The sequence below is a fragment of the Delphinapterus leucas genome, chromosome 11 (genome assembly GCF_059928025.1).
Source record: "Delphinapterus leucas isolate spDelLeu-1000000601 "Yukka" chromosome 11, BTC_Dleu_Yukka2, whole genome shotgun sequence".
NCBI lineage: Eukaryota > Metazoa > Chordata > Mammalia > Artiodactyla > Monodontidae > Delphinapterus > Delphinapterus leucas.
The window spans coordinates 52,439,436-52,453,645 of record NC_143139.1 but is presented as its reverse complement, the minus strand read 5'-3'; the positions used below and the strand labels follow the sequence as shown (position 1 = coordinate 52,453,645).

The window sequence follows — 14,210 nt, the reverse complement described above, 5'->3', positions numbered from 1 at the left end:
GACCAATCACAAGCACTGAAATTGAAACTGTGATTAAAAATCTTCCAACAAACAGAAGCCCAGGACCAGATGGCTTCACAGGTGAATTCTATCAAACATTTAGAGAAGAGCTAACACCTATCCTTCTGAAACTCTTCCAAAATATAGCAGAGGGAGGAACACTCCCAAGTTCATTCTACGAGGCCATCATCACCTTGATACCAAAACCAGGCAAGGATGTCACAAAGAAAGAAAACTACAGACCAATATCACTGATGAACATAGAAGCAAAAATACTCAACAAAATACTAGCAAACAGAATCCAACAGCACATTAAAAGGATCATACACCATGATCAAGTGGGGTTTATTCCAGGAATGCAAGGATTCTTCAATATACGCAAATCAATCAATGTGATAAACCATATTAACAAATTGAAGGAGAAAAACCATATGATCATCTCAATAGATGCAGAGAAAGCTTTTGAAAAAATTCAACACCCATTTATGGTAAAAACCCTGCAGAAAGTGGGCATAGAGGGGACTTTCCTCAACATAATAAAGGCCATATATGACAAACCCACAGCCAACATCATCCTCAATGGTGAAAAACTGAAACCATTTCCACTAAGATCAGGAACAAGACAAGGTTGCCCACTCTCACTACTCTTATTCAACATAGTTTGGGAAGTTTTAGCCACAGCAATCAGAGAAGAAAAGGAAATAAAAGGAATCCAAATTGGAAGAGAAGAAGTAAAGTTGTCACTGTTTGCAGATGACATGATACTATACATAGAGAATCCTAAAGATACTACCAGAAAACTACTAGAGCTAATCAATGAATTTGGTAAAGTAGCAGGATACAAAATTAATGCACAGAAATCTCTTGCATTCCTATACACTAATGATGAAAAATCTGAAAGTGAAATCAAGAAAACACTCCCATTTACCACTGCAACAAAAAGAATAAAATATCTAGGAATAAACCTACCTAAGGAGACAAAAGACCTGTATGCAGAAAATTATAAAACACTGATGAAAGAAATTAAAGATGATACAAATAGATGGAGAGATACATCATGTTCTTGGATTGGAAGAATGAACATCGTGAAAATGACTCTACTACCCAAAGCAATCTACAGATTCAGTGCAATCCCTATCAAACTACCACTGGCATTTTTCACAGAACTAGAACAAAAAATTTCACAATTTGTATGGAAACACAAAAGACCCCGAATAGCCAAAGCAATCTTGAGAACAAAAAACGGAGCTGGAGGAATCAGGCTCCCTGACTTCGGACTATACTACAAAGCTACAGTAATCAAGACAGTATGGTACTGGCACAAAAACAGAAACATAGATCAATGGAACAGGATAGAAAGCCCAGAGATAAACCCACGCACATATGGTCACCTTATCTTTGATAAAGGAGGCAGCAATGTACAGTGGAGAAAGGACAGCCTCTTCAATAAGTGGTGCTGGGAAAACTGGACAGGTACATGTAAAAGTATGAGATTAGATCACTCCCTAACACCATATACAAAAATAAGCTCAAAATAGATTAAAGACCTAAATGTAAGGCCAGAAACTATCAAACTCTTAGAGGAAAACATAGGCAGAACACTCTATGACATAAATCACAGCAAGATCCTTTTTGACCCGCCTCCTAGAGAAATGGAAATAAAACCAAAAATAAACAAATGGGACCTAATGAAACCTCAAAGCTTTTGCACAGCAAAGGAAACCATGAACAAGACCAAAAGACAACCCTGAGAGTGGGAGAAAATATTTGCAAATGAAGCAACTGACAAAGGATTAATTTCCAAAATTTACAAGCAGCTCATGCAGCTCAATAACAAAAAAACAAACAACCCAATCCAAAAATGGGCAGAAGACCTAAATAGACATTTCTCCAAAGAAGATATGCAGACTGCCAACAAACACATGAAAGAATGCTCAACATCATTAATCATTAGAGAAATGCAAATCAAAACTACAATGAGATATCATCTCACACCAGTCAGAATGGCCATCATCAAAAAATCTAGAAACAATAAATGCTGGAGAGTGTGTGGAGAAAAGGGTACACTCCTGCACTGCTGGTGGGAATGTAAATTGATACAGCCACTATGGAGAACAGTATGGAGGTTCCTTAAAAAACTACAAATACAACTATCATATGACCCAGCAATCCCACTCCTGGGCATATACCCTGAGAAAACCATAATTCAAAAAGAGTCATGTAACAAAATGTTCATTGCAGCTCTATTTACAATAGCCCGGAGATGGAAACAACCTAAGTGCCCATCATCGGATGAATGGATAAAGAAGATGTGGCACATATATACAATGGAATATTACTCAGCCATAAAAAGAAACGAAATTGAGCTATTTGTAATGAGGTGGATAGACCTAGAGTACATCATACAGAGTGAAGTAAGTCAGAAAGAGAAGGACAAATACCGTATGCTAACACATATATATAGAATTTAAGGAAAAAAATGTCATGAAGAACCTAGGGGTAAGACAGGAATAAAGACACAGACGTACTGAAGAACGGACTTGAGGATATGGGGAATAGGAAGCGTCAGCTGTGACAAAGCGAGAGAGAGGCATGGACATATATTCACTACCAAACATAAGGTAGATAGCTAGTGGGAAAACAGCCGCATAGCACAGGGATATCAGCTCGGTGCTTTGTGATCGCCTGGAGGGGTGGGATGGGGAGGGTGGGAGGGAGGGAGACGCAAGAGGGAAGAGATATGGGAACATATGTATATGTATAACTGATTCACTTTGTTATACAGCAGAAACTAACACACCATTGTAAAGCAATTATACCCCAATAAATATGTTAAAAAAAAATAAAATAAAATAAATGCCTACTGATTGCTGTCAGGAAGAAATGAAAAATAAACTCATTACATTAAGCCCGTGTTTAAGGCAAATGTTTTATGTAGAGAAAAAATGTAAAAGGCTTTACCTGACATAGTGTATAAGCGCTGAAACCAGTTTTCTGTCTCAGTAAGCCAGCTGCTTTCCCTGTAGGTGCTGTAAGTAAAACTTCTATAGCCTTGCCCGGCTTCGGCTGACTCTGCTCGGTGAAGGTAATCCATTCTTCTGGTACATTCTGGTCTTGTTCAAAATCTTCACAAGCCTTTTTCACTTCTCTTTCTTCCAACAGCTCTATATGCTTAAAAAGCTGGCTAACAATTGTGGTCTTCCCACTACCACCTTTCCCACTGATGACTGTCACAGCATTGGAGCAAATCATGTCCAAAGCAGCCACCTGATCCTGATCCAGTTGGACTTCACTTATTTCTGCCTTAACTTCATTTTCACCATTATCCCAAATATGGTCACCGCTGTCCTCCTGCGTGTCGCAAATATCCACAGGATTTTCTAATCTTGTTTCGTCAGGTTCACTTTTATTTAGCGTATCATCACTTTCTGAATTCTCAGGTCTTGTGGTGTGAATAGACGCAAGCACCTTTTTGACATCAACATGTAATCGCCATGGCGACCTTGTCATCAGGTCACAGATTGAAGAGGCAATGCCTCTTTCAGCCTGGTAAAGGTCATAAAGAAAGACACAGCCTTTCTCATACGTCACCACACCGATATCCTTCAAGAACTTCAGAGACTGCCAAGCATCATGAAAAGACATGCGGTCTGACAATTCAGAAGTTAAGTCAGCTTCTTCAACACACGTGTGCCCTTGCTCTCTACACATCCGCTTCAGTTCAGAATATATTACTAATGCATTCTTCTCCAAATCAGTCATCAACTGGAGAAGAGATCTGCACTGACAAAACGATGTCCAACTTGCCTCACATTGCAGAAGCTTCAACTGTCTGTAGGTTATCTTTAAGAAAAGTAAATTCAAGTTTGCTTTATAAAAATTATAAATATTTTTATAATTGACTATTAGATGACTATTATGAGAATTACAGTGAAAACTATGGTGTTTAATAATAATTTTTTAAGTTCCAGAAGACATGTGTTTCAACAAAATTTGGGGAAAAAAGAACTATGTACCTAATACATCACTAATTTTTTTTAATTAACTGTATTGTGATTAGAGATCTATATAATTTCATAATTAAAATTATGTTTTTTCAAAGCACTACACATACAGTTTTAAGAGTCAAATAACACTATGAGACTTATCACAAAAAATAGGAATCCTCTGACTTACCCTTTCCATGCCTTCTAAAGGCAACACCCTCAACATTTTCAGTTATTTCTTCCAGAATTTATCTCCACATTTCTATGTATTGTTTATTCCTTAATTTCTTAAAAAAATTTAGGTAATTAGTTAACTCCTTACTATGGAAAGTCTTTCTTCATGCAAGTTTGCTCCCTTTGTACTGTCACTTTCACACATGCTTCTCTTCACGCGGGCCTCTCACTGTTATGGCCTCTTCCGTTGCGGAGCACAGGCTCCAGACGCGCAGGCTCAGTGGCCATGGCTCATGGGCCCAGCCGCTCCGCGGCATGTGGGATCTTCCCGGACTGGGGCACGAACCCGTGTCCCCTGCATCGGCAGGCGGACTCTCAACCACTGCGCCACCAGGGAAGCCCTCTTCCTCCCATCTTTGAGAAAGGTTAATAGTATACATTTTGAAAACTGATTTTTGTTAAATCAGTGTAAACAGGATTCACGGCTGAGTGACGTGATATGCTGTGATTACATTAACTTTGTGTTGAACTCTCGTGTATATTGTGAAGTTACTGACTGCCTCATTTTCTTGGCTTGTTTAGTTTTCCATGTGCCTATCAACAATTCTGCCCAAACTCCACTGAAAAGGTACAGAGCTTCCTTCACCATGATCCACTAAGTAGGTCGTCTACCAGCTCCATTTTTATTTTTTCCATGGAGACATCACCCCTGGAGCCCTCCATACATTTTATGGGCTGAAATGTGTCCCCCCCCAAAATTCGTATGTTGAAATCCTAACACCCAGTACCCCAGAATGTGACCATATTTGGAGATAGGGTCTTTCAGGAGGTAATTAAGTTAAAATGAGATCACTGGGGTGGGCCCTAATCCAATATGACTGATGTCATAAGATTTTAGGACCCAGACAAGCACAGAGGGAAGACCATGTAAAGACACAGGAAGAAGACAGCCATCCATAAGCTAAGGAGAGAGGCCTCAGAAGAAACCAACCCTGCTGGCACCTTGACTTTGGATTTATAGCCTCCGGAACTGTGAGAAAATAAATGTCTGTGGTTTAAGGCACCCAGTCTATGCTGTTTGTTACAGCAGCCCTAGCAAATGAATACAAAACCTCAGTAAAAGTCTTTATTCTGGGTGGTGGTTTACATGCTGAAAAGGGGACTTGAGTCCCACTTGAGTCCCAGAAGGCTTATTGCTCTGCTTCTCTCTTTCCTACTGAATAAATATATATAATAATCTAATGTTCCAGAATCTCATTTTTCCAAGCATACTGAAATCATAGTCATTTTATAGAGGGAACAAATTCATTATTCCAGTATTTCTCAAAGGGGGGGCAGGATCTGTAAACATTCTTGGGGATCCCACCAATTATCTCAGAATTTTTAAATTGTATTTTCATTTGGAAAACCACCTATAACCAAGTACTGCCAAGATTTAAGTGCCACATTTGGTTTTCAACATCTCTGGAGCTTCACGGTGCCACTTTACTACTCCTGGTCTCTCATAAGAAAAACAGAAGTGCCAAAGAAATTGTAAATAACATTATTGTGCCAAAGAAAAAAAATCAAATGGCATCATCATTACCATATGAATAATGAAGGTCTTCGAAAGTTCAAATAGGAAAGTGAGGAACTGCGTAGCAGAGCAGAATAGACTTGCCAAACACACAAGAACTTGTCTTCGATGAGCTCTATATTCAAGGTGCTATGGCAATTCAGTTACAAAAAATGTCATATGAAATTAAATTATGTAACTGAAGTATTGATAATTTGAATGTCATTTATTTTGTTATTTTGTTTTCCTTTGTAAATTTATTGCATAAGAGCTACAGGTAGAAGAAGTTTATATTTAGTTGCAACACTGCAAGGAAAATAAATCCACACTGAAGTCATACAAATTTCTTTCCCTTGAAAGAGATACAAAAAACTGTCAAGCTTGAGACATCCTCCCTTGTATAAGATTACAAAATGCTAAGCAAATATCTTTCTTACTTTACGAAATCCGAGCTTCCATGGCTGTGTACCTAAAATCTCTTCTATCTCTTCCAACACCTCTGTAGAATCTGAGCTTATGAGCCGTTTAAAGTGTCGGGGCAGAAGAACTGGAAGGAATTCCATTATTTTTGGGAACTGCAAAGCTCTCATCACAGTTATAAATGGAACTACAGGATATCAGAAAAGAACAAATAAAAACATACAAATGAGCTCATAGAACAACTGATTTGATGGACTTTCTCATTTAGCACAACCAGTTTAAGAAATCCAAATCAAAGACAGAGTAATAAATTTACTGTGACCAGCAAGAAAAGTGATTGTATTATAACACTTGCTTTTGTATCAAGATGGTTTTCATTGTGTTTAACACCAAAATTTATGTTCTTCAACTGCTTAGATAGCTACTTCTTAGCCTTTTGTTTCCTTCTGCTTGCAGAAGAATCAGAATAAAATTTCTGACTCAATAATATATAAATTTAAAGCTAAGCATTAAAAATCATTTACATATTAATCTTTATAGTCATTCTTCTTACTGTAATCATGATGCTTTCATCATTGAAATCATTCAATGATGTACTGCCAAATTTATTTGATAAAATTAAGAAATGAAATATTCCATATATGTGAATGTCCAGATAACAAACCATATTTAGAAGTTATTTTAAACTATTTTGAACTGAAATCTTTCCAAAATGGATTGCTCATATTCTTGCCTTTCTTCTCTCCCTTCTGAAACAGAATAATTGATAACTGAACTTCTTCTTAATGACTCAAGGTAATCCTAGGACACAAAAGTTAGAGAGAGACCTAGAATCACACTTTGGAGCAGGAAAGGAACTAAAAGGTGTTTAAAGATCATCTCACCCAATCTCTTCACATTACAGATGAGGAACCTGCAATGTCAATGACATACTCCAAAAGCAATACAAACACATTTCATCAAACCGATTTAAAAAAAGAATACTATGCCAAGATATCAATACTGTACTGGTAATATTTTAAACACACCAGTCATCCAGTATCTCAGTTACACTAAAACTCAATGATAAAATCACTTACTTGTGTTTTCCAGAGAACGCAGTATCTCGTAATCTGGTGGTGACTCTTCTTGTGTTTTCTGTGTAGATTGTTTTTGAGTATTCCTTCCAATGTTCTTTTGGTAAGTTCTTAATTTTTCCCTAAGATTTTCAAAGTTGAGGTCTTTATAACTTGATTCAGCATTTACCCATGCTAAAAATTTACTTCTGTTTTCACTGGAGACATTACAGTCTTTAAGAAAGAGGGAACAGATGTGTAACTGATTTGGTGCTGACATATCTGATTGTAAAAAGTAAGAAGGAAATCCTTGAACTTGATAGCTCCTTGATCCTACCGGCTTCACCTGTACCTTCACTCGCCACCAAGCACCCATTAACGGAAAACGTCCAAACACTTCACATTGCTGGTGAGTATTTTCATCAAAAATTGAAACTTTAAAAAAACAAAAAGTTAATTTAGGATAAATTTAAAATCTCTTCCCAATGTTTTGTCAAATCCACTACTCTCTTTAATCCCTGGACAGTACCCTCTACAGATGTCTATTACAGTGTCTATATTCCACTTAGCTGTTTATCTGTCTCCCTCTACTACACTGCAAGCTCTCTAGAACATGACAATGTTTCATCTGTTTTTGTATTCCAGGAGGGAGGCATGGTACATGGCAAAAGTTTGTTGTTCCTCTTCTAAAAGCAGTCCTCTCTCTGCTACTCTGATCTCAGTCAATACTGACCTTCAAGCAGTTTCTAAAAAATGTCATGGTCCCTCCTACCCAGGGCCTTTGCAAAAGCTGTTCCACTTGCCTTAAATAATTTCTTCCTTACTGTTTACCCCATTTACTACAGACCTCAGCTTAATTGTCGCTTCCTCAGGAAAGCCCTGAATCTCATGAATATAACCTCTCATAGCACTTCTTACTATTCCTTCTAAGCACTGAGTGATATTATAGTTACTTCTGTGATTATTTATAGAATGTTTAATTCATTAGAGGGTGAGCTCCATTAAGACAGCAACCTCATCATCTAATCTCTCCAAGGTAGCCCAACAAAACAAACACATTGCTTGGAAGATGGTAGCCAATCACTAACACTTTCAGGATAAATGACTAAACCCTCCACAAATACTTAAAAGTTTCTGTGGAAACCTGTATTGGCCACTCACCTGTGACTATTTAAATTTAAATTAATTAAAATTTAAAATTCAACTCAGGTGCACTAGCTGCATTTCAAGGTCTCAATAGCCACATGTGGGTAACAGCTGTTGTACTGGACAGAGCAAATACAGAGCAATGCCATCACCAGAAAAATTCTACAGTACAGCAGTGGTCTGAACATTCAAACATTCTCAAACATCAGTCACCAGGTACACATAATAGGTATAATTCTTAGGACAGGAAACTATACAAGGTAAACACAGATCACAAGGTTATTAACACAAGGTTAATGAATCAACAGTGCCTTGGGGTGTTTCTTATGTGCGTGTGTGTCTAAGTAGGTGAAAAGTAACCACATACTCGACTCCAGGAAAGACAGGAAAATAGTTAAAAGCCCTGATTCGGGGTGTGAATACTGGCTGGAGATCCATTGTTTCCTCGACTAAGAAACTACCTGAAAAAGTTGTCATCAGTAAATGAGATACACGTGGAGCCCAAGCTTAACACACAGTATTTGCTCAAGTCTCTGCTATTCTTGTGGTTGTTGCTGTTTTTATTTTATCCTAAACAGGACGAAACAGCTAGGCCATCCCAAAGGAAGTCTATTAGCAGCGATGGGGCGCCTTACTTGGGACGAGGCCATAATGGGAAACAGTTCATTAATCCTCCAAACCCATTCCCAGGGGCGAGTTGCTTCCTCACCACGGAGTCGACCAGGGAGGCTGCTCGCTTTTACACCCCCACTGCAGAGCTCCTCGGCATCGACAAACACCGTGTCTTCCTCCTCCTCCGCATCCTCCCTCAGATAATCATCTTCCTCCTCCACCAGGTCCTTGGAGGGGAGCAAAGGTCCCTGTAGCTCGCGCAAGGGCTGACTCAGAGAAGCCATACTCCACTCTCCCCAGCTCAACCCAAATTCCGGGAAACCCGGGCTACGTAGCGCCCAAGAACACCCAATCAGCTCCGCGACTGTAGGACCGTCAGCTTCCAGGGGGTTGGGCAAAATGTATGAAGTGGGTTAATTGTATGGTGACGGATCGCAACTAGACTGTAGTGGTGATCACGCTCTAGTATATACAGATGTTGAACTATAATGCTGTACATATGTTTTTTGTGGGTTTTTTTTTTGCGGTACGCGGGCCTCTTACTGCTGCGGCCTCTCCCGTTGCGGAGCACAGGGTCCGGACGCGCAGGCCTAGCGGCCATGGCTCTCGGGTCCAGCCGCTCCGCGGCATGTGGGATCCTCCCGGACCGCGGCACGAACCCGTGTCCCCTGCATCGGCAGGCGGACTCTCAACCACTGCGCCACCAGGGAAGCCCAATGCTGTACATCTGAAACTTATTTTCTAAAAAAGCACCATCAGCTTTCGCAAACGCTCCCACTCCCCAGGCTGCAAGCTTGCGCGGAGGGGCGGAGGGGCGGAGCGGCGGCGAAGCTCCGCCCCAAGCTCCCAGCGGAGGACCGGGATTGGGTGGGGTGGGTCGAGGCTCAGCGGGGGCGGGCAAGGGGCGGAGCGGATGCGGGGGCGGGGTGATCTCTCCCGCTTCCGCCCTGCCGCCAGACTTGAGGCTTCGCCAGGTGCCCGGAGGAAACCAGGTGATTGGGCAGCGGCATACGGGCACTTGCAGAGCAGCTAACCCACTGCGACTCCTGCATAGAGAGAAACGCGACGGAACGACAATCTAGTGACCCCAGAGAACCTGGAAAAGCAAGCCCTTCCCCGATGCCTCCAAAACGAAAACCCAGGTGCCCTTCGGCCAGCACCCAAAGCGCAGAACCGCGAATCTGCAATCGGGAGACCCGCCTAGTCGTGACTCCTTTGGGCCTCTGTTTTCGTCAGGTGTTGAATTTATATGATCAAAGGCACTTTACTCAAGGTACAGATCTCTAGGCCCCATTCAATACCCATTGTATCGGGATCTAGGGCAGAGACCCAGGCTTCTTTTCAACCCACGTCCCAAGTTGTAGATTTTGATGCTCAGCCAGGTTTGGAAAGCACTACATTAGATGACTTTCAAAGTCCTCTTTATCATTTCCTCTGTGAGTACACCCAGGCCTCCCAAACTTCTTTAAGCTGGGCTGCTGCCTGCTTGCAGTGGGGCAAAAAAGTCTAGTTACAGCCCGGGGTATAGACAGGAGTGAGGGAAAGCAAGTAGAAGAGAACAGTGGTTTAAAAGTTATTCTGGAGCCATGGTTCCCATACTTGATGGGGATAGTGTTTGAAAGTCATGGTACTTCTTGAGGAACACCATAAAATATATTACATTACTATCTTGATACTATTTATTATGAAATTAATCAATAATAAAATAACTAAGCATACACTGTTTGCTAAATCCAAAAGCATCTTATTCTAATATAAATAACAGCCACCACCAAAGTTTTTTTGTTTGTTTAATTTATGGGACCATAGACCTGAAACTAACACAGCTTTGTAAATCAATTATACTTCAATAAAAAATAAAGTTCTTTTGTTCTTTTTTTAAAAACTTACGGGGGAAATTACTAAAATTGATTTTTTTTCCTTTGGGTACAAATGTTGACTGTTGTTGCTTTTAGAAACACCCTCTGTTGCATCAGTGTTTCCAAGGATCGTCTATATGAGGTGGAACGCCTTCCTTAACACTCAGGATGGCTGCTGTTTCCACCACAACATGGAATCTGATCTGACAAATGTCTCACCACTGGTCTCTTTGTTACTAAATGCAGTGGATACCTTTCTGCCTTTGTCTTGCCTCACCTCTCAACAGTATTTGACACAGATAACTATTTTCTTCTTGTAACACTCTGCTTCCTAGGCTTTTGTGACTTGTCTTCTTAGGTTTTCCTCCAACCTCTCTGGCCATTTATAGTTTCTTTGGGTTCTTCTACTGGCCTCTTAAGTCCTTGTGTTCCCCAGGGTTCCATCCTAAGCAACTTCTCACTCTGTAATCCTTCCCTCAATCATCTTTCACCTACTCTGTCACCTACATGCTAATGACCCCAACCTAATCTCCAAACCTGTGCAAACAACTGCCTATTAGATGCCAGGACTGGATGCCCCTTGGCTCCCTCTGACTCAATGCATCCAAACTGAAAGCTCTGCTGCCCAAATGTGGTCCACTTATGCCTTTATACATAAGATAACCTTGTTACCAACAGGATGATTTAGGCACAAGACTCCAGATGTTAAGCTTCTGTTTATATAACTCAGTTGCATTCTACTAGGTAGTGTAGGTTAGGATTCAGGATGGTGAGGACTTTGCTTCTTTACCTGTTGATTCCTCATTTTTTAAAACGTTAACAATTCTAGGTTCCTGGATACCATCTTTACAGTACACAGTAAGCAACAATACTCAAACCTGGCTGTGCATCAGAATCACTTGGGATGTTTCTAAAAATATGATTCTTGAAGCTACATTTCCACAAACGTAAGACAACATAGGCATAAGGTTATTCACTGTATAACTTTTGTAGTAGCAAAGGACTGCATACAGTAGTAATGTGTACCAGTAAGAGACCTATTGAATAAACTATTGTACATCCACACCGTGGAGTATTCTTCAGCAATTTTATAAAAGAAAGAATGAGGAATACCTTTTTGAACTTCCAGGATATTATGTTAAGTAAGAAAAAAGACATAAAACAATGAAAATAGTTTTATGTGTTTGCATATGCTTCTTTCTGCAAAAACAAAACAAGCAAACAAACACAGGGAACATAAACCAGAATTTTATGAAAATAGTTACCTACAGATAGAGTGGAAACAGGATAATGGAGAAAAAGATGGGAACAAGATCTCGGAGTAACTTTTTATAATGGTTTTGACTTCTGAACCGTGAAAATGTTTCACATATTCAAAAATAAACAAAATCAAAACCTAAAATTGAACACAAACAGAAATAAAGGAAACTGTCTATCAAATGGATAACATAACCTCTCAGGCAAAAAAATTACTTCAAGTTACTTTTGAATACTTTGAATAAATATTTTAAGTTACTCTATATACCCTTAGTAGGTTATATTCTGAGGACAAAAGATCTACAAAATAATCTTAAAATTTACCACACACTGGGCTTCCCTGGTGGCGCAGTGGTTGAGAGTTCGCCTGCCGATGCAGGGGACACCGGTTCGTGCCCCGGTCCGGGAGGATCCCACGTGCCGCGGAGCGGCTGGGCCCGTGAGCCATGGCCCCTGAGCCTGCGCGTCCGGAGCCTGTGCTCCACAACGGAAGAGGCCACAGCAGTGAGAGGCCCGCGTACCGCTAAAAAAAAAAAAAAAAAAAAAATTTACCACACACTATCGGTTAATGTTAATTGTAATATTGTTATTGTAATTTGAATACAATGTGTATCGTAGGATAAAGCAAACAAGTAAATGTCTTTGAGTTTTATCAAAGGAAGGTTTTTAATGTACATGAAGAGAAATACAAACATAGAATAAAAGTTAAGAAAAACTCCTATAGCATTATACCTGAGCTGGAAATATCAATATGAGCTTGTGATTTCTTAAAATATATATCCTAGCTCTGTCTACTGAAAGGGCCTGAAAGTAACGTCACCCCAGTAACTCTGATCACATCTACCACCTTCATCTTGGTTTTGGAATGCCATTTCTTATTAAAAGAAATGGAGGCTTCTTAAGAAATGGCTGGGGCTTCCCTGGTGGCGTAGTCGTTAAGAATCCGCCTGCCAATGCAGGAGACGTGGGTTCAAGCCCTGGTCCGGGAAGTTCCCACATGCCGCGGAGCAACGAAGCCCGTGCACCACAACTACTGAGCCTGCGCCCTAGAGCCCACGAGCCACAACTACCGAAGCCCCAGTGCCACAACTACCGAAGCCCAAGTGCCACAACTACTGAAGCCCATGTGCCACAACTACTGAAGCCCGCGTGCCTAGAGCCCGTGCTCCGCAACAAGAAAAGCCACCACAATGAGAACCCCATGCACCACAACAAAGAGTAGCCCCTGCTTGCCGCAACTAGAGGAAGCCCGCGCCCAGCAACTAAGACCCAATGCAGCCAAAAATAAATAAATTAATTTTTTTAAAAAAGAAGGGCTGATTCCACCTCTGGGACAGGAAAGTACAAGGTGGCCCTAGGATTTCCTGTACCAGAAGGCACTCAAAAGCTAATAGGGTTATGATAAAAAGGATTCAGGAGCCAGCTTGAAGGGCATCCCACTAGCCAAATTTAGAGACGTTTGAGTAACAAAAAGAATAATGACTGCACTTTATTTTAACACACTGAGCAAATGAAAACTGATGTGTCCATTGTGATACTCACTAAAAAAATTTTTTTAAGGAAAAGAAGAAAAGAATGTCAGTTAAGGAATTTAACTGACATTAAATAAGAGTATGGAGAGTAGTATAGAGGTTCCTTAAAAAACTGAAAATGGAGTTACCATATGAGCCAGCAATCCCACTCCTGGGCATATATTCGGAAAACACAAAAATTCTAATTCGAAAGGATACATGCACCCCAATGTTCGTAGCAGCACTACTTACAATAGCCAAGACATGGAAGCAAACTAAATGTCCATCGACAGGTGAATGGATAATGAAGATGTGGCACATATATACAATGGAATATTACTCAGCCATAAAAAGAATGGAATAATGTCATTTGCAGCAACATGGATGGACCTAGATATTATCATTCTAAGTGAAATAAGTCATATAGAGAAAGACAAATATCATATATCACTTATATATGGAATCTTAAAAAAATGATACAAATGAACTTATTTACAAAACAGAAATAGACTCACAGATACAGAAAACAAACTTATGGTTACCAAAGGGGAAAGGGGAGGGGGAGGAATAAACTAAGAGTTTGGGATTAACATATACACACTACTATATATAAAATAAACAACAAGGACCTAGTG

The 14,210-nt window shown here is 40.1% G+C and overlaps 1 protein-coding gene across 1 annotated transcript in view; it reads right to left on the bottom strand.

Annotated features, from left to right (window-relative positions):
- The window catches only part of HELB (DNA helicase B), a 66,952-nt gene extending 57,687 nt beyond the window's left edge, over positions 1-9,265 (bottom strand). The window contains exons 1-4 of the mRNA XM_022571600.3: positions 9,046-9,265; positions 7,215-7,625; positions 6,153-6,322; positions 2,962-3,843 (exon numbers count right to left, since the gene is read on the bottom strand). Of these exons, the coding sequence (XP_022427308.2) occupies positions 2,962-3,843; positions 6,153-6,322; positions 7,215-7,625; positions 9,046-9,232 (1,650 nt within the window). The 5' untranslated portion in view covers positions 9,233-9,265. The remainder of the gene's footprint in view (positions 1-2,961; positions 3,844-6,152; positions 6,323-7,214; positions 7,626-9,045) is intronic.
- Between the last annotated feature and the right edge of the window lie 4,945 nt (positions 9,266-14,210).